Raw genomic sequence first — 19,110 nt, 5'->3', positions numbered from 1 at the left:
AGACAGTCCCAGGCAGGATAAACCCAAGGAGGAACACACTGAGACACACAGTAATCAAACTGACAAATATTAAAAACAAAGATAAAATACTAAAAGCAACATGGGAAAAACGACAAATAACATACAAGTGAACTCCCATCAGGCTATCAGCTAATTTCTCAACAGAAAATCTACAGGCCAGAAGGGAATACCATGATATATTTAAAGTGATGAAAGGAAAGAACCTACCAAGAATATTCTACCCAGCAAGACTCTCATTCAGATTTGGTGGAGAAATCAAAAGCTTTCCAGACAAGCAAAAGTTAAAAGAATTCAGCTTTATAGCAAAAATCAGCTTTACAACAAATGCTAAAGGAACTTCTCTAGGCAGGAAACACAAAAGAAAGAAAAGACCTATAGAAAATAAATCCAAAACAATTAAAGAGACGGTAATAGGATCATACATACTGATAACTACCTTAAATGTAAATGGATTAAATGCACCAACCAAAAGACACAGACTGCCTAAGTAGATAATACTTGCGCATGTATGCACTTCCACTTACCACATCACTCTGCTTGACTCCCCAAATCGTATGTAATTATTTCATATTGTTAGGTTAATCATGTTCCCATTATGGCTTACAATTGTGATTATCTTTTATTTTTTTGTCTGGCTATTGACTGTGAAAACTGGTAAACATCTTTTACTATTGTGATTATGTATCATGACTAATCAACAGAAAAATAGCAGAATGTATATCACCAAAACTACCATTTTAAAAAGAGACCTGTAGTCACTTTTTAAACCCAGATGCATGTCAGAAGTAGCTTGGAATTTTTTGAAAAATGAAACAGTAAGAATAATGCTATATATAGTACTTACTATTAAGGAGACAAACCTTAACACAGACATAGTTCCCCTTTCATGTGCCACAGACAGATAACTATAGATATTGTATTATCAAATTTCAAGTTTTAACTTGCACCTTGAATTTTCATAAAGTTTTGAAAACTATCTGAGCAAAACTCACCAGTGTAATCCCTACATAGTCTTTTAAGGCCTGCATCAAATCTAATCTCTTTCAAAAAAGGACCCTTTATTCCCAAGTGAGGATTTATCTGTCCAGTGATAACGATAACACCAACAACTTACACTTACTGAGTATTTACCATACCTGCCACATTACAGGTATCATTTCATTTAATATCCACACACAACAACAGATGGTAGGCACCAACAAAAATTTACTGAGAATCTGTTATTCTGCCCTTGCCTTCATGGTGCTCATAACTGAGAGGGAAAGGAAAGGAACAGGAACAAATAATTAAGATATCAAGCAATGCCAGGTACGATAAGATTAGGTACAGGAGCATTCCAGGACAGCAGTGTCTAAGGTGATTATAAGAACCAATACTGCATCAGAACTAGTTCTCTTAAAGTAAAATCCAAACCACACACTTTAACCCTCAAGGCCTTGAACGATACAGTTCCTGTAGCCCTGACAATCTCACCACACCACTCTCCCTATTCAAGGCAGTCTTCACAGAGGAGGAGACTTTTGAGCTGCCTCTTGAAGAATGTACGAAGTCTGTCAGGAGACCAAAGAGGAAAACAAATACTAGGTGTGTGAAAAGGAAACGGGCACAAAAGTGAATGAAGTCTAGTACCGGTTCTTTGTGTTTGAATGCAGCGGGTATGGGAGACCAGTGCAAAATGGCAAAGGCAGGTTCGGGTTAATTCTGCTTTATGTGCCTACATATTTTTACATGAAAAGATGGTACGATCACACCTGAACTTTTAAGAAGGAAACTGGACAGTAGCCTTCATCTAAAGGCTAGAAGCAGAAAAGCTACTGTGGGGAATGTAATAATAAAGTCATTTATAGTAGTAGCAGTAGATTTGCAGCACCAGCTAAGAGATAAACTTGCTTAAAACTCCAATGGATTTTTTTAACTTCTTATTTCATGTTGGAGTATAGCCGATTAACAATGCTGTGACAGTTTCAGGTGGACAGCAAAGGGATTCAGTCCTACATATACATGTAACCATTTCTCCCCTCAAACTTACCTCCTATCCAGGCTGCCACATGACACTGATCCGACCCCCCTGTGCTATACAGTAGCTCCTTGATGGTTATCCATTTTAAATACAGCAGTGTGTACCTAGTCCATCCCAAACTCCCTAACTATCCCAATGCATTTTTTTAGTTAAAATTTCTAATTTTAAGATGAAGAGATGCCAAAGCATGCAGTTAAGCAGGAAGCCACTGAAAGCAAAATCCAAAATCCTTTCATAATTCAATCTGAAATTGCCGCTTCTCAAAAAAAAGAAAAGGAACTGTCACCTGAACATGCCCTCTAACCTAGTACTTTCATTTCTCAGAATGTAACCAATGGCCAGAACAACACAGGTACAACAATCAGTTCAGTTCAGCCACTCAGTCCTGTCTGACTGCAATCCCATGGACTACAGCCAATACATACCTACAAAAGTTTCCTTCAGCTTTGATTACAGTGTAACTTGGAACTCATTTTATCCAAAGTACTGAAAAAAACGCATTCTGGTACATACACACAGACCTATATACTGATATGGGAATATCTCTGAGATACATCAAAAGTTGAAAAAAAAAAAAATTTCATCCTGGCTGGCTCACCAAGAAAAAAAAAAAAAAGAAAAAAGAAGTTAAAAAAAATAAAAGCAAAGTATAGAACACCATACATGCAGTATGAATCTCTTGTTTAAAACAAAATATGATTAAAGATCTAAATGTAAGGCCAGAAACTATTAAACTCTTAGAGGAGAACTTAGGCAGAACACTCGATGACATAAAGCAAGATCCTCTATGACCCACGTTCTAGAGTAATGGAAATAAACACAAAAATAAACAAGTGGGACCTAATTAAACTTAAAAAGCTTTTGCACAGCAAAGGAAACTACAAACAAGGTAAAAAGATAACCCTCAGAATGGGAGAAAGTGATAGCAAAGGAAACAACTGATAAAGAATTAATTTCCAAAATATACAAGCAGCTTATACAACTCAATACCAGAAGAGCAATCAAAAAGTGGGAAAGGGACCTGAAGAGACATTTCTCCAAAGAAGACATACAGATGGCTAACAAGCACATGAAAAGATGCTCAACATTGCTCATTATTAGAGAAGTGCAAATCAAAACTACAATGCAATACCACCTCACACCAGTCAGAATAGCCATCATCAAAAAGTCTGCAAACAATAAATCCTGGAGACAATGTGGAGAAGAGGGAACGTTCTTGCATTGCTGGTGGGAATGTAAACTGATATAGCCACTATGGAAGATGGTATGGAGACCCCTTAAATAGCTAGGAATAAAACCACCATATGACCCAGCAATCCCATTCCTAAGCATATACCCTGAGAAAACCCAAACTGAAAAAGACACATGGACCCAATGTTCACTGCAGCACTATTTACAAGAGCTAGAACATGGAAGCAACTTAGATGTCCACCAACAGATGAATGGATAAAGAAGCTGCGGTACATATACACAACAGAATACTACTCAGCCATAAAAAGGAATACATTTGAATCTGTTCTAATGAGGTGGACAAAACTAGAGGCCCATTACACAGTGAAATAAGTCAGAAAGAGAAATATAAATATCGTATATGACATATATATGGAATCTGAAGAGATGGCACTGATGAATTTATTTTCAGGGCAGCAGTGAAGAAACAGACACAGAGAAGAGACCTATGGACATGGGAGGAGGAGAGGAGGAAGAAGAGGCGATGTATGGAGAGAGTAACAGAAATTTACAAGGCCATGTGTTAAACAGATAGTCAATGGGTATGACTCAGGGAACTCAAACAGGGGCTCTGCTACAGGCTGAAGGGTGGGGTGGGGAGGGAGATGGGAAGGAGGTCTGGGAGGGAGGGGACATGGGTGTACCTATGGCTGATTCTTAAAAAACCACAAATTATCCTTCAATTAAAAAAATTTTTAAATGCATGCACTGGAAGAAGCCACAACAAACTGGTAACTGACATCTCCTCCAGGAAGTAAAACTGAGGGATGAGTGAGTAAATGCTAAATTCCTCTTCTGTACTATTTGGGATTTTTACAATGTGATCCTATTACTTTTTTCCCCCTTTATTTATATTATTAAAATGGAAGGCATTTATACATTTTGGTTAAAGGTATAAAGAATTATACAATACAATTTTAAAAGAGCTTCATCTAAAACTGTTAAAATTACATTTGCTACCTAAGGAGCTAAATTTCCATTTTTCTGAAAAAAACTAACTTACATTTCTCGATTTCCTAAAATTAAATAATATTTTACTAGATAAGACACAATGATCTTTTAATGTTTCTCTAATACTACAGGATATCCACTATTTCAACAAATATAAAATTCTTAAGTCAGTGATAAATCATCAAAAACTAAATACTATCTTTTTAAGTTTCTGCCTTAATAGTAACAAAATACAATTTACATTTGTATAGAACTTGGCAGGTTACAAAATGCTCTTACACTCATCATCTTTGTTCCTCACAAGAAAACACTGAGGTAGGTAAGGCAAGTAATATGATATTAGGTCCATTTTAGGATTAGGCATCTGAAGTTAAAAGGAGTTAGTTACACGGTGTATCCGGGGTCACAGAGCTAACATGTAACAAGCCAGGAACTGATGTCTGGTCTTCTGATGCTACATGCAAGGGTCCTTCCACTAAACCACATCATTCCAAATAACCACTGTCACAGTGTGCTAAGGGGTCAGGCTTATGACAGGGAGGGAGGGCTCACGGCAGGTCTGGCTGTGACAGGCAGTCTGCCAGGAGAGGAACGTACAATATAAAAATAAAGTGCGTGAAAGTGGGCCTGACTTATGAAAGGGAAATAGAACTGGGAGAAATGCCAAGAAGTACAGCAACTAAGGTAAAGACTCGGCAGCTTACCAATTAGGGAAGCCAAGGAAATACCTTTGTAGGTTTAATTTACTTAGTTAAGGTAGAAGAGCAAGACTACTGGAGGGACTATATTGCAATGTGGAAAGATCATAAAGAAGTGTTTATAATTCAATCAAAAGATTTAGAAAAAATGTCATGGAGTGTGATGCGTACGATGTATTTAATCAGAGTTAAGATGTGGCACGTGATTGGTATAAAAAACTCTCCGGGTCTGATCCTACAGTGCGTGGTCATTTTAAGACTGTGGCTTGGAACTTTTAAGAAGCATGTGTGAAATAACTTAGAACTCAATCTCACTCTACAGGAGACACCAAATAAGCAAGAATTACTTTCCACACAAAAGGATTCACTCTTCTAAGATTCTAGCATAGAACTGAACAGCAGTACCTGTTTAGGGCGAGAAAATCCTTGTCAGGAGAAGGGGCCAGGGACACCAGAACTAAAACCAGGCTCAGGTCACCATGGTCTAAATGAAACCATGGATCTGTAATCCTGAAAAGCAGACTTATATGAATTCTTAGAGCGAACACTTATTGCTGACCCAGCAGAAGCAGGCTCCTTGAGATACATCATCCCAGCTGTCCCTTACTGTGACAAAGGGGAGAAAAGGTTGAGGACCCCATAGTTTTAACCCTGAATTTCACCAGATACCTCCTGTAATACTTAACATTCATTTTGGAAGTTATTTTAGAAGGGTGTGTGTGTGTGTGTGTGTGTTTTATTCTTGGTACGTTCAGTTTTGATTTTAGGTTTGAGAAATACATAGAAATCCCTGTTATTTTTGTCATTCTAACATTCATTCACCGTTCTCCTGCTAACATACCCTCATTTCCCTTGAGGGAATCACTATTTTCCCATCTTCAGACCACACATTTCTAGCAGTCAATTCCATCCCTACTCCGGGTCAGACTGCATCACATTTCAGTGGCCACAGAGAAAGGCACCTGACCCATTCAGAAGCAGTGAGGTACAAGACTGCTGGAAAGGTATAACCAAGCAGCTGTCTTGCCACTATGAGGCAAGAGTCTGAGAGCAGAATCAAAACAGAGGTATGAGAACAGAGACAAGTCTAAGTAATTCCTTTCACTCTGAATCAAGCCATGCATGAAACCAGCTCTGCAAAGATTTTTAGTTATGTTAGTAAATAAATTCCCTTCTTGGCTCAAGCCAGTTTGAGGTGAGTTTTCTATGATTTATAACCAAGAGCTGAAACCAATGTAGTAAATTTCAAGTAGATACCAAAAAAGTGGGGAGGTTCCTGGAAAAGAGGTTTGTACAAAGCACAAACCACTGATTAACTCTAGAACTGCTATAGGTTACTTCAGATATTTAACAGTATGAAACCTCTGAAGCTGATTTCTATTTTCTGCCCCCAAACAAAAGGGCTACAATAACTGGAGGTGGGAAAAGTAGAACAAATAAGTCTTTTAAAAGGAACATGAAGGCAAAGTCTCCTTTTTGCCTTCATTTTTCCGAGTACCACCTGCCCCAGGCAATAAATGTTTACTCCAAATAAAATTAACACTGCATTTAGATATCTCATTTTATAGAGCTCTTCGAATGTTTCAGCATTATTAGTTTTTACGACATACATGTTACATCAATACACAATGGTGACCAAAGCCTCTTGCTGAAAATCAATGGTTTAGAGAAACTTGAGGAGTTAAGTAGCAATTTCTAAAATACCAAAATTTCAAAAGTAATTCTTAAGCTTACATGTAAGGCTTTATCTGAACATCCATGAAGCTTCAGATTCCAACTGCTTTACAATCAAAATTTCTCCCCCTCTTACTCCTTCTTTCTTGAGGAAAATAATACATACATTTAATGGGGCTGTTAGGTATTCAACATGAGGAAAACACTGGAAAAAACAACAGAGCAACTCAGTAACTCCTTCCACCCCTCACCACTCTATCCCATCCCCCTCAAAAACGGGAGTGTTGAGGGTATAAAATAGCCAAGGTTTTAAACAATAAGCAAATTTATGGGATTCTTTCAGAAAAACACAAATCTGCTCAATACAAAGTATGTACATTAGAAAACATAACTAGAATATTTTAGCGATTATTATATACAAAAAAGCAGAGAGAGGTTTTCTTTCATGAAATCTGGATTGCAGATGTCTGGCAAAAAAAAAAAAAAAAATTTAATAATCTATCACAAAGTCCCACAACTAGTGATTCAAAATGAAAGCTTTCACTACTTACACCATATGTAAATATACATATATACTCGCTGCTTATAATCCCTTGATCTGAAGAGAAAGAGAACTGATACTCTACTGTGAAAATGGTCAGTGGGCAGACATTTAAAAATCCTTTCCCACATGAAAAGATTCCTGGAAAAGAGATCAGAAGACAACAGAAAAGCACTCAATATATATGGAGTTGTAAAGCCCATATGAACTGGTATCTGTTACACAAAGAGGGAACATGCGACAAAGTGATTAGGGAAGTCAAACATGAATTAGCCCAATAACACAGGCAAACATAAACCCTGAAAAGAACTTTATGCAACAGAAAGCCACACATCTCAAAAAGATGTCTATTATTAATCATGAAACAATACCCAACTTTGAAGCTCCAAGTATCAAACCTTAAATCAGTAAGAAACTGGTATGCCTTCACTGAGGGGAAAAAAAGTTTGAAAGAGTACATAATGAACATCAAGGCAGAATATATATTTTTTAAATGCAAACATGTTATCAAAAAGTCTATTATGTACAAGGCATTAACTCTAAGGGCACTAAAATAAAATATTCCAGTATATTCTGAATAGCCACTGTCTGATTCTATTAAACAAACTTTCACTGTACCTAAAAATGTAAGCTCTATCTCATGGAGCTTATGTACCTCTCTTGAAAATAATTCAAGGCACCAATGATGAATGCTAAGATTTTGTACTTGGTTCCATAGTCTCCTGTACTATTCTACTCAAACACATCATCTGATTAACGTTCACAATGCAAAGACATTTCCATCCGTATCAGTGAGAAGGCAGGACAATGATGACAATATCGATCCAAATACATATAGGACTTTTTATGTACCAGGGACTGTTGCTGCTGCTGCTGCTGCTAAGTCACTTCAGTCGTGTCTGACTCTGTGTGACCTCTTAGACGGCAGCCCACCATCCCTGGGATTCTCCAGGCAAGAACACTAGAGTGGGTTGCCATTTCCTTCTCCAATGCATAAAAGTGAAAAGTGAAACTGAAGTCGCTCAGTCGTGTCCGACTCTTCATGAACCCATGGACTGTAGCCTACCAGGCTCCTCCATCCATGGGATTTTCCAGGCAAGAGTACTGGAGTAGGGTGCCATTGCCTTCTCCTGGGACTGTTTCTAGCACTTTACAAATGTCTAATCTTCAAAACAACTCAACGAAGTAGGGTGGTATTCTTATCCCATTTAGCAAATGGAAAAAATGAGTCACAGAAAAGCTAAGAAACTTGCCTAAGTTCATACAACCAGTATGTAGCAGAGCCACAATCCAAGACAGTCTGGCTCTACACTCTATGCTTTTCACTTTTACAGTTCGATTCCAGCAGTCGGCTATAATTTCAACCTTTTCTTTCCCTCTAATCTATTTTACCACTCTATGATTCAGTTGCTTGTCTGGAAAAAATGGGGTTAATAACTGTTCTTACTTACACAGTTGTTCAGTCCTTACACGAGGATTAAATGCGACAGTCTATATAATACGCCTGGCACATACCTGTATTATAGCAATGGTTCTCAAAATACCTATCAAATGTCTCTCGCTGGAGTTGAGAAGCACTGCCATAACACTAACAGTAAGAATTTACCAAAAAGTTAACACCAAAAAGTGTGTCCTTCACACTTCTCAAGTGATGCCTAAATAAACCTGACTTTCCCAATCACTGCCATTATAACAAGTCCACCACAAGCCTTCAGGAAAATACACATACAGACAACTTAGGAACTGCTTCTTCAGTCTGGAACTTCCTCTCCATTATTTTGTGTTCCCTCAATGCCCCCTCCCCCACTCCCACCCAATCACAGAAATATAGTTCATTCTGGTAGAAGCAGACACTGAAAGAATTTCTCTCATACACCAAACTGGACATGTACTGTGTTTTTAGACACAAAGTTTACTTGGTATTTTAACGGCATTTTCACCTGCACATTGGGGGACGGGTGCTCTGAGAGGTTCCAACCAGAATGCTACTCTCAGTTTGCCTTCACCAAGGAGCTGCAAAACTATGGAGCCTGAAAGAACAGCAGCAATTCTCTCGTCCAGGGTCTGGTGCTCATCAACATTTAAGTTTGCTCCTAACTTTTTGTCGTGACAACAGTCTGGGACACTTCTCACCATTCAGTCGTGTTAGGGTTTCTCTTAAGGTACAGACAGAAAAGGAGATCCATCCACTGGATGGAGCCCATGGCGCTTTCATATTCAACTTGACAACACAGCATCAAATTGTACTCCTCAAAGTAGCTGTATTAAACACCTAAGGGTATGACAGTATCGATAGGGAGGTGGGTAGGAAGGGGGAGAGAACATACCACTGATTCAGTTTCAAAAACCAACCTGAATTTGCAATTTGTTTAGTTCTCTGTCTTTCGGCCTTCTAAATTCCCATTAAACTGAGAGAAAAAAAAATTTAATAAATAAACTGATAAAAGAATCAGCACAGGAGAGTATAATAAATTTGGAAGCATTTCTATGAAGAGTTCACAGGCAAGAGCAGGCAAGAAGGGGTGATTAACAAGTAAACACCAAGAGGGTTCAAGTTAGAACCACCAGGTAGAGAGGGTAGGACAGAGAAGAGAAATGGGAAAGGTAGGCTAGCTTTTCCCCAGGAAGTGACAAAAAGAAAACAGAACAAGAGTGAGCTCCTCAGGCCTACTTTATACAGAGATTACATGCATCCTGGTATTCACCCCCAGGTCCCAGAAAAGGCAGGGGAGGGGAATGGCTAAAGAAACTGAACAAACCACCTCTCTAGGCACTTCCTCCTCAAGCCAGATACCAATCAGTTCATCTTAACATTATACCTGCCAGGCAAAAAGCATCATCCCAGTGTTTCCAATGAGAGCTAGTCAGCCTTTCTGGCGGTCATCCTGCCATGGGGAAGACCAGGGTCAAGCAAGTGAAGCAATAACCTCAGCAGAAATAGAGATGATTCAGGAAACAGAAAACAACTTTTTTCAAAACTTATTTTTCTTAGAGTGATTAGGAAAGATCATACATCCATGTCTCAAGCATCAAGATGTTGCAAAAAAGAAATAACCAAAAACAAAAGAGTTCTTATAAATTAAAATATAACTGCTGAAATAAAAAGTTCAGTTAGGAGAGTCAGAAAATAAAGTAGAAAAAGAAAAACAAAAGGAGACAGAAAACCTGGGAGAAAAAAAAAAAAAGAATAAAATTCAGGAGATTATAGGGGAGAAATTATCAAAGAAATTTTTCCAAAGCCAAAGAAAGAAGTTTTTATCTGAAAGCAACTACTGAGTGCTAAGCATAACTAATAAAAAGGACTCATACTTAGGCACATCCTCATGAAATATCCTGATCCTTATTCAACATCAGAGACATAAGAATAAAGGAAAAAGTCTAAAAAGTTGTGAGGTGGGAGGAAACCTACAAATGAATAAGACTCTGACAGGCATTAGCCATCTAGAACATTAGCAACACTGGCTGCTAGGAGATAATACAGGAAAGCTACCAGAGCTCTGAGAGAAACTCAGTTTCAATGTAAAATTCTACATAGGCTACTATCAACCAAGTTTGAAAGCAAAATAAAAGCAGTTTCAGACACAGAAGGACTCAAGTAGTTGATCTCTTAATTTTGTATCCTGAAGAAGATAGTTTAGGAAAAACACAGAACAAGAGTGAAAAGCCAAGGAAATAGGAAATACACAAGAAAATGGTGACAGTAACCCAGGAGTCCAGTGAAAAGAAATTCCAGGACTGCAGCTGTACAGCAGACCTAAAAAGCAATGAGTCCACATGAGAACAAGAAATCAGGAAGACCCAAAGAATGTGTTCTCAAGAATCAAATAAACTCCAGGAAGTAGATAAAATGAGTAAGAAGCTAGAAAACATTAGTGAAATGATAAAGATGGCATATGCTACTTCTTCCAACATGATAAAAAAGGGTGGGGGGGGGACAAAAAATCACGGTCCTAGCATAGATCCCAGAGAAGGCAATGGCAACCCACTCCAGTACTCTTGCCTAGAAAATCCCATGGATGGAGGAGCCCGGTAGGCTGCAGTCCATGGGGTTGCTAAGAGTCGGATATGACTGAGCGACTTCACTTTCACTTTTCACTTTCATGCACTGGAGGAGGAAATGGCAACCCACTCCAGTGTTCTTGCCTGGAGAATCCCAGGGATGGGGGAGCCTGGTGGGCTGCCGTCTATGGGGTCGCACAGAGTCGGACACGACTGAAGGGTCTTAGCAGCAGCAGCAGCAGCAGCAGCATAGATCCATCAAACTAATACATGACAATGATTTTGAGCAATTAAGTGTGAGGAAAGTAAACCCATTTAAACAAGATGCTGGGAACATTTTCCTTCAGGTGATCAAGGAACATGACACTGGACTTTTAAAGATGAAAATATAATTCTAGTATATCACTGTTTCCTCTTCCAAGATGTCCTTTGCCCTCTCTTCTCTGAGTCATTCATTCATGCATTTACACATACAACAAATATTTACTCAGCATCCTACACATCAGGCACTGTCCGAGGAGCAGGACAGAGCAGGCAACAAAGAAGACAAGACCCTGCCCCTGTGGAGCCTGACTCCAGTGACAGATGAGTCCTCTTCCAAGATCATGTTAAACGCTTCTCTCTCCTATGAAGCTTTCCCTGAAATTCCATGTTAGGCTAAGCGCTTGCCTTGTACTTTCCCTAAAGAACTCCAACTCTTTACAGAATCGAATTTAGCTTTGTACATATGCATTACCTTAACCAGTCCGCAAACAATGCAACAACAGGAACATTTCTTAAGAATTATTTGTACCTCTAACACACAGCACCGGGCCCAGATCAATAAATGTATTTTGAACCTTTCCATTCAGCCAAAATGTAAATAAAACTGCCAAGTAAAATGCAAAGCACTGTACCAATGCTAATTATTATTTAATAGATGAGGAAGCTGAAGACCCAGATTATAAAACTAGTTTCTGTTAAACCAAAACTAAAATCCAAAGTGCTAGGTTGAATTAAAATAAGTGGTCAAATAAACAGCTGAGTCAGAGTGGGAGAGACCAACCTTAGGCCTTTTCTTAGAACATTTCCAAATACACAACAAACATCTAAGATGTAGACTCTATTTCTTCCATATGTCAATGCATAGCTTAACAATTATGTAAAGATCATTTTGAAAGCCTCTAATCAAATATATAATCTATATTTAAAAAGCTTCAATTTCACAGAATTGTCTATTCTTACTTTGCATAAATGCATAAATACTTGAAATGCATAAATGTTCAGAGGCTAAATGCATTTAACATAAAATATATTGGTTTTTTAAATGTCCTCACAAGAAAACCTTCAAAATTATTGCCATAAATATTTTATTTATTCCCATAATTACTGGACTTTTTATTCTTTTTAAACTTGTAAACACTAAAAAAAAACCTGGAATGATTACATTAACTTCCAGTAATAACAACAAAAGGCATATTTCTTTTTCATCAGCCAAATGAGGCCTATGGTTTGAGTTATTGGGATATACATTTGCAAAAATAAGCAAAAAGGTTAATTTACATAAATATAACTTCTATAAAAATCAGGGAACTAACACGACACATCCTGTTATTTCACACTTTCATAGGTTACTGGTAAGCACATGTACTTTGTTTGGTATATGATCATATCTGTTCAATAACCCACATCATTAATACTGAATAGCAGTAGCTATGAAAATTACAATTTACCTACAAAAATACAACACTAAATAGATGAGTTAGATTGTCTATATTCACAGAAGAAGCAGTCATGGAATTGTTCCTATTTCAGTTCAACAAACATTTATCAAGGTTGCTAGATGCCAGTAGCAATTCTAGGCACTTGTAATAGTTTCACGATGACCATATAAAAATTTCTGCCCCTGAGAGGCTTATAGTAGGGGAAAGCAACTGCTAAAACTTTTCTCCTAAAGACTAAAAGCTGACTAATAATTAAATGTGATTTCCAAGTACAGGATAGCCACAGAAAGGTTATCCACATATAGGTTTCAACAAACTCTAGTTTTAAATATTTATTTTTTAAAAGTCACTTATTAAAGATACATAATACCAGGACATGAGTTGTGTGTTGTGGGTTTGATCACAGAATCAGGAGTTTAACTTACATATACTTATTATCGATTAACTTACATATAGTATTAACTTATAAACCAAAAGGTTCAATAAACACTAACCAAATAGTGATTTCTCCTCTAAATGCAACTAGAAGACTCAAACTTTTATCACCCACTGAAATATAGCAAAGTTTCACCTTCATTCTCCCTCTAGTACTACCATCATTACCCAAACTTTCATTCGTTATTGGCTCAACTGCCAACAATCCAATCTCAAAACTCTGCTACTCAGGCTCAGTTCCAATCACTGAGAGCTCTAGTTAACCCTCAAATTTAATTCTATGCTTTTATCTTTTCCTAGGTATTTCCCAACGGAGAAGGCAATGGCACCCCACTCCAAAACTCTTGCCTGGAAAATCCCATGGATGGAGGAGCCCGGTAGGCTGCAGTCCATGGGGTCGCTGAGGGTCGGACACGAGTGAGCAACTTCACTTTCACTTTTCACTTTCATGCATTGGAGAAGGAAATGGCAACCCACTCCAGTGTTCTTGCCTGGAGAATCCCGGGGACAGGGGAGCCTGGTGGGCTGCCATCTATGGGGTCACACAGAGTCAGACATGACTGAACTGACTTAGCAGCAGCAGCAGCAGGTATTTCCCAAAGAAAATGTCAGGGCATAAAACCTCTAAAAGAGATTTTAGAAGTTAAATTTCTAAAAGATTTTGAAAGATTTTGAAATTCTTTCTTTACTGTGCTGACAATAAGATAACTGTTTTTTTGACTTTTAAAATGATATGTGAAATACTCATAAAACTATTAGCAAACAAGCCTGCAATGTAAGAAAACACCACTACCAGTAATAATAATAAAATGCAAAGGATAAGCACAAAAAATAAGTAAAAGAATCAATACACATATGACAAGATGCTTAGTCTATCCAGCAGTCAAAATATGTAAGATAATAACAGTAAAAATTATAAAATAATGGCAGCTAGAATTTATTGTGCTCTTATGTAAGAGTGAATATGCAATAAATACTTAACTAATTCACTAATCAACCAATTACCAAACAGATAAACTACCTGGGAACAAAGGGAAAGTTTCAAAGAAGAGGTGATAACTGAGCTAGTCCTTCATGGATACAAACTCACTAGGCAAAGACAGGGGTAAGGAGAAAGACTCAAAGGTGGGGGAGCAGATGAGGCAAAGGCATATACCGAAACACTAAAACACGAACCCAGGCTTTATTCTAGGAACCCATTCTTACTGCGAAGCTGAAGTAACAAGTTATAAAACTGCACAGAGAGGAGGGAGGTAATATACAAACAGTTTTATACTTCAGGCTAAAAACTTGTTAACTTTTTTTAAAGGTATGTAACTTCATCAGATTTTTTCTCTATCTGTAATTTTTAAAGAACTATTTGATCAAAAAAACAAGAGCACCTATGACATCTCTTATATGTGGAATATAAAAAGAAATACAAATGAACTTACTAGCAAAACAGAAAAAGACTCACAGACTTGGAGAACAAGCTTATGGTTGCTGGCAGAGGAAGGATCAGGTAAGGGACAGCTGGGGAGTTTGGAATGGGCATGTACATACTGCTATATTTAAAATGGATAACCAACAAGGATCCACTATATAGCATATAGAAAAGTCTGCTCGGTGTTATGTGGAGGGGAGGGGGGCTTGGGGGAGAATGGGTGAATCCCTTCACTGTTCACCTGTTCCCCTGGAACTATCACAGCATTGTTAATCAGCTATATTTCAATACAAAAAAAAAAAAAAAGATAGCAATAGAACTGAAAATCAAGAACAGTTCATCCCTAATGAGATTTCTTTCAAAGACAAGAATAATTCTACACAAAGGGTGTTACTTAGGTGGTTTTCCAAGAGTCAATCCTCTTAAAATAAATAAAAAATGTAAAAGAAACTGCCAACCTAGAATTCTTTACCCAGCAAATATATCATTCAAAAGTACAGTGAGATAACATTTTCATACAAGAAAAAAAAAAGAGAGCGATTTTATTACCATCATAAGGAAACACTAAAGAACACTGTTCAGGCAACTGAGAAATGCAAAAAAAGAATAAAGAGCAAAAACAGTATAAATTTAAACACCATCAAAAGTAATAAGAATTATTATTTAAACAGCCTTGTGCTGTTTAAAATGTACACAGAATTATAAGAAACAACAAAGCACGTAACAAAAACCCAAACAGCATATAAAGCCTAAAAGAAAATTTTCTGTACTCTTAGGAAAAGACTGATTGTTCTGTGACGATGAAAACAATTAACTACTGGAGTGAGTGTTAACAGGTCAAGGACAACTGTTTCACTTGTCACATTTTTTGAAAGCCATGCCTCTGAAATTCAAACAATCAAGATTATCATTCCAGTGAACATTCCTAAAAAAAATCAAATATTAAACAGGATGATAACTATCCCCCACACTGCCAACCTTCATAACAATGGTACTTTTTAAAAATAATACATAAATGAAGGAAAAGTAGCATAAGCAGTACAGAATATTTTTGAGATTTAACAGGAGCTGCTCTCAAGAAAGAACATATGTACAGCTCCTGAGCCATCTCATGCAGTTCTGGATTCCTTTTTGTATTTGGGAATCAGACCCTTCCACACTTCCCCAGGCCCAAGGAAAACCAACTTGTGAGAATAATAATTAGACTATTTCAAATCTCCAAACATGTTAGGTGGAATCTGCCTTCTAAAAAAAAGTGCAAATAGGGTAAAATCCTTCCTTTGATAATTGGTGATGGAGATACCTGAGAATAATTATCCCATCCAAATCTACCTTTTAGAACTATAGTATGCCTTCATGGTTTCTATTTATTAACCACAGAAATAAAGTATTTTTGGATACTTAGAATACATAAAAGGCTGTATTCTTCCTATGGACTCAAAATGGTAACATTAACATTTAAAATATATAGATTTTCCATTTCATACAGTATTACTCCGTATTTCTACTCAGTAACTTTAAATACCAAATGCCCTGAGTTTAGCCCTGAAATGGTTTTAAAACACTTCCCTAACTGGAGTATAATTATTTTCAATTAAAGCATTGTTCTGCCATTCAGGAGTCATCTGATTTACATAAATGTTAGTTAAGCACCATAGAAATTCTAAAATATATAATTAGAATGTCACAAATCACTTAATCCATTCTGTCAAAACAGGGATTATTCTAACTTCTGTTTCACTTCATTTAAAAGAAAACCTATTTACTTTATTTTCTCTAACAGAAAAAAAAAATTAGTAGGATAAACTTACAATGTACTTCCCCAATCAAACTTTAAAATGATTCTGGTTAACCACAAACTGACTCAAGTAGTTAAGTATTTTTCCGAATGTATTTTACTGAAACATGTCTGACAACATGTAATAATGACATGTAGTTACTGGGATACTGTTTTACAGAATTACAAATTATTTCACTGATTTATTATTCTTAGTCATTCACAGATTTTAAAAAGGTCACTTTGGTCTTGTAAATTATCCGAGTTAACTAGGTGCATTGCTAGGCTAAAGTAAACAATTTTGTAAATAGCTCTTTTACTTAGGGTTAAAACATAGCCATAAAATTTATCATTAAATAACACATTCTCACTAAGCTGAATTTAACAAAAAAAAATTATAATTGAGCTCTATTAATTTCAAACATCCTGAGATATTTGGGGAAATAAGACAAAAATTGTTCTTCAGTTATTTTTAAGATTCAGAAACATAATACTTCAACTGTTTATCAACCATAGGTTATAATGCAAAAAAACTTATGATAAAGAAACACCATAAATACTACAAAAATAAAACTCTAGCCATAACTTACTGAACTCAAGTTAATAAAGAAAATGCAACACTGATTCCAGATGAAGAAGAGGAGTGCCGTGGTGGTTTCTCAGTGACTAAACCAAAAATTATCCTAATAAATAAATTAAACAATCATATGACTCCTGTATTTGCCACACAAAGATCTGTGACTAATTCTCACACCTCATACTAGATCCTTTTACACTGTGAAGTCTTTTCTTTTTTCACACTAATATTTTCCTTGTAACAAAACACTATACAGTCAGCTTCTAAAATATGAAACTTTAGAAATGAGATTGGCAAAACAATTTTAAAATACTTACTGTTTTGTTTCGTAATCTAATTATGTCTGAGACAGAGCCAGCTCCACAGTACTCCATAACAATCCAGAGGTCTGTGTTCTTAAAGTAACTGCCATAGTATTTTACAACGTATGGGCTAAAGAAAAATAGACAATTAAGTTCAGTTAATTCTCAAAGAAAATTATTTCTTAATACCAATGCAAAGTATTTTCAGCATTTCATAATGTTCCAATAAGTAAACTTAATGAGTAAACTATTATACATGGAATTGTCTCTATGTAGGATACACCAACTATGTATAATTAGGCTTTAATTCATAGATGAAATTTAACAGGATTACAAATCAGAGGAGGTCCAAATGTTCTGAGTGATTCCCAAGAAAATAAAGCTTTGTTTTCGCAAAAGACACACTATTTAACCTAAGGAACAAATGAAAATATTTTACTTTAATTAAAGCATTTTAAACATAAGACTTTAAAGGATTTTATATCCAGTCAAATATTAACACTCAACTTTGTATTTCAATAAGGCCCCCCAAATTTTTTTAATTCTCTTTTATTCTGACCTTTAAAATCCTAGAGAAGAATAATAATAATTTTTTTTGCTTTAAATTCAGATAATTAAAGTTACTGACAATTTAAGATATTTCTGAGATGAGGTCTTAGGTTTTTTAGAGTAAAATAAACTATGTTTATAGCCAAGTTGCTTTTAGGAAGACTCAGAATGGGGCAACTTCACTTTCCCTTTTCACTTTCATGCACTGCAGAAGGAAACGGCAACCCACTCCTGTGTTCTTGCCTGGAGAATCCCAGGCATGGCGGAGCCTGGTGGGCTGCTGTCAATGGGGTCGCACAGAGTCGGACACGACTGAAGCGACTTAGCAGTAGCAGCAGCAGCATGGGGCAAATGACCATCAATTATTAAGATATGCTAGGTACAGTGATGTGTAAAATATCCTGTCCAACTCAAAAAGGCAGAATATCAACATTCACAGACTAAATAAAAATATGAAAAAATATAAGGAAGCATAAAGGAGTACACAGCTTAAATACTACAAGAGCCCAAAGGTGGAAGTGACCATGGAAGAATCACGCTAGAGGACTTTGCAGAAATGGTGGGATTTGAATTATGGGGGGGAAAAAACGTTAAAACTTCAAGATATGGGTGTAGAAGAGAAACAAGAACATTTGGAAAAGATAAAGACCATGAGCAAAGGCACAAAAACAGAAGGGGAAAAAACCAAGGATGACGTGTTTGGGGGACAACTTATTCAACAGCTATTTCTATCATGAAAAGTGGCATCAGTGTAAGATAAATAAGACACAGGAATCAAATAAGAAAAACAGAACAATATAGAATGGAAAGTACTATAAAATACAACATAAAAAACCTATCAAAAGAACAGATTAAGAGAATTCGGTCAGGGAAAGACTTCTCAGTAAAGCCTTAGCTGTCTTGAAGTCAAGGGTAGAGCTGACTGGTTGGAGCTTAAACTGAAACAGGCACCTACAGGGCTAGACTTCAGTCCCATTTTATCCCTACTGCTCCTCATTCTCTCTTGCACAGACTTACTTTGGTCTCCTTGAAGTTTTCTCCCCCATTCTAATCTATGTTCCATATAGTTGACAGGCAACTTTCCTTTAAAACAAAAGTAAAAGCTAACCATGTTGCCTTCCTGATTTTAAAAAACCTCCAATGACTCTCCATTACCAAAGGGAAAAAGAACTGCTTCACATCACATACAAGACCTTTCAGGGTCTACCTC

The 19,110-nt window shown here is 36.7% G+C and overlaps 1 protein-coding gene across 1 annotated transcript in view; it reads right to left on the bottom strand.

Moving 5' to 3' along the window:
- Positions 1–19,110, bottom strand: part of STK3 (serine/threonine kinase 3) — a 311,659-nt gene that overhangs the window by 222,918 nt on the left and 69,631 nt on the right. The window contains exon 4 of the mRNA XM_068983496.1: positions 17,367–17,481. Within this exon, the coding sequence (XP_068839597.1) occupies positions 17,367–17,481 (115 nt within the window). The remainder of the gene's footprint in view (positions 1–17,366; positions 17,482–19,110) is intronic.

Source organism: Capricornis sumatraensis, chromosome 11 (genome assembly GCF_032405125.1).
Source record: "Capricornis sumatraensis isolate serow.1 chromosome 11, serow.2, whole genome shotgun sequence".
Lineage (NCBI taxonomy): Eukaryota > Metazoa > Chordata > Mammalia > Artiodactyla > Bovidae > Capricornis > Capricornis sumatraensis.
This window is presented reverse-complemented; position numbering and strand designations above follow the sequence as displayed.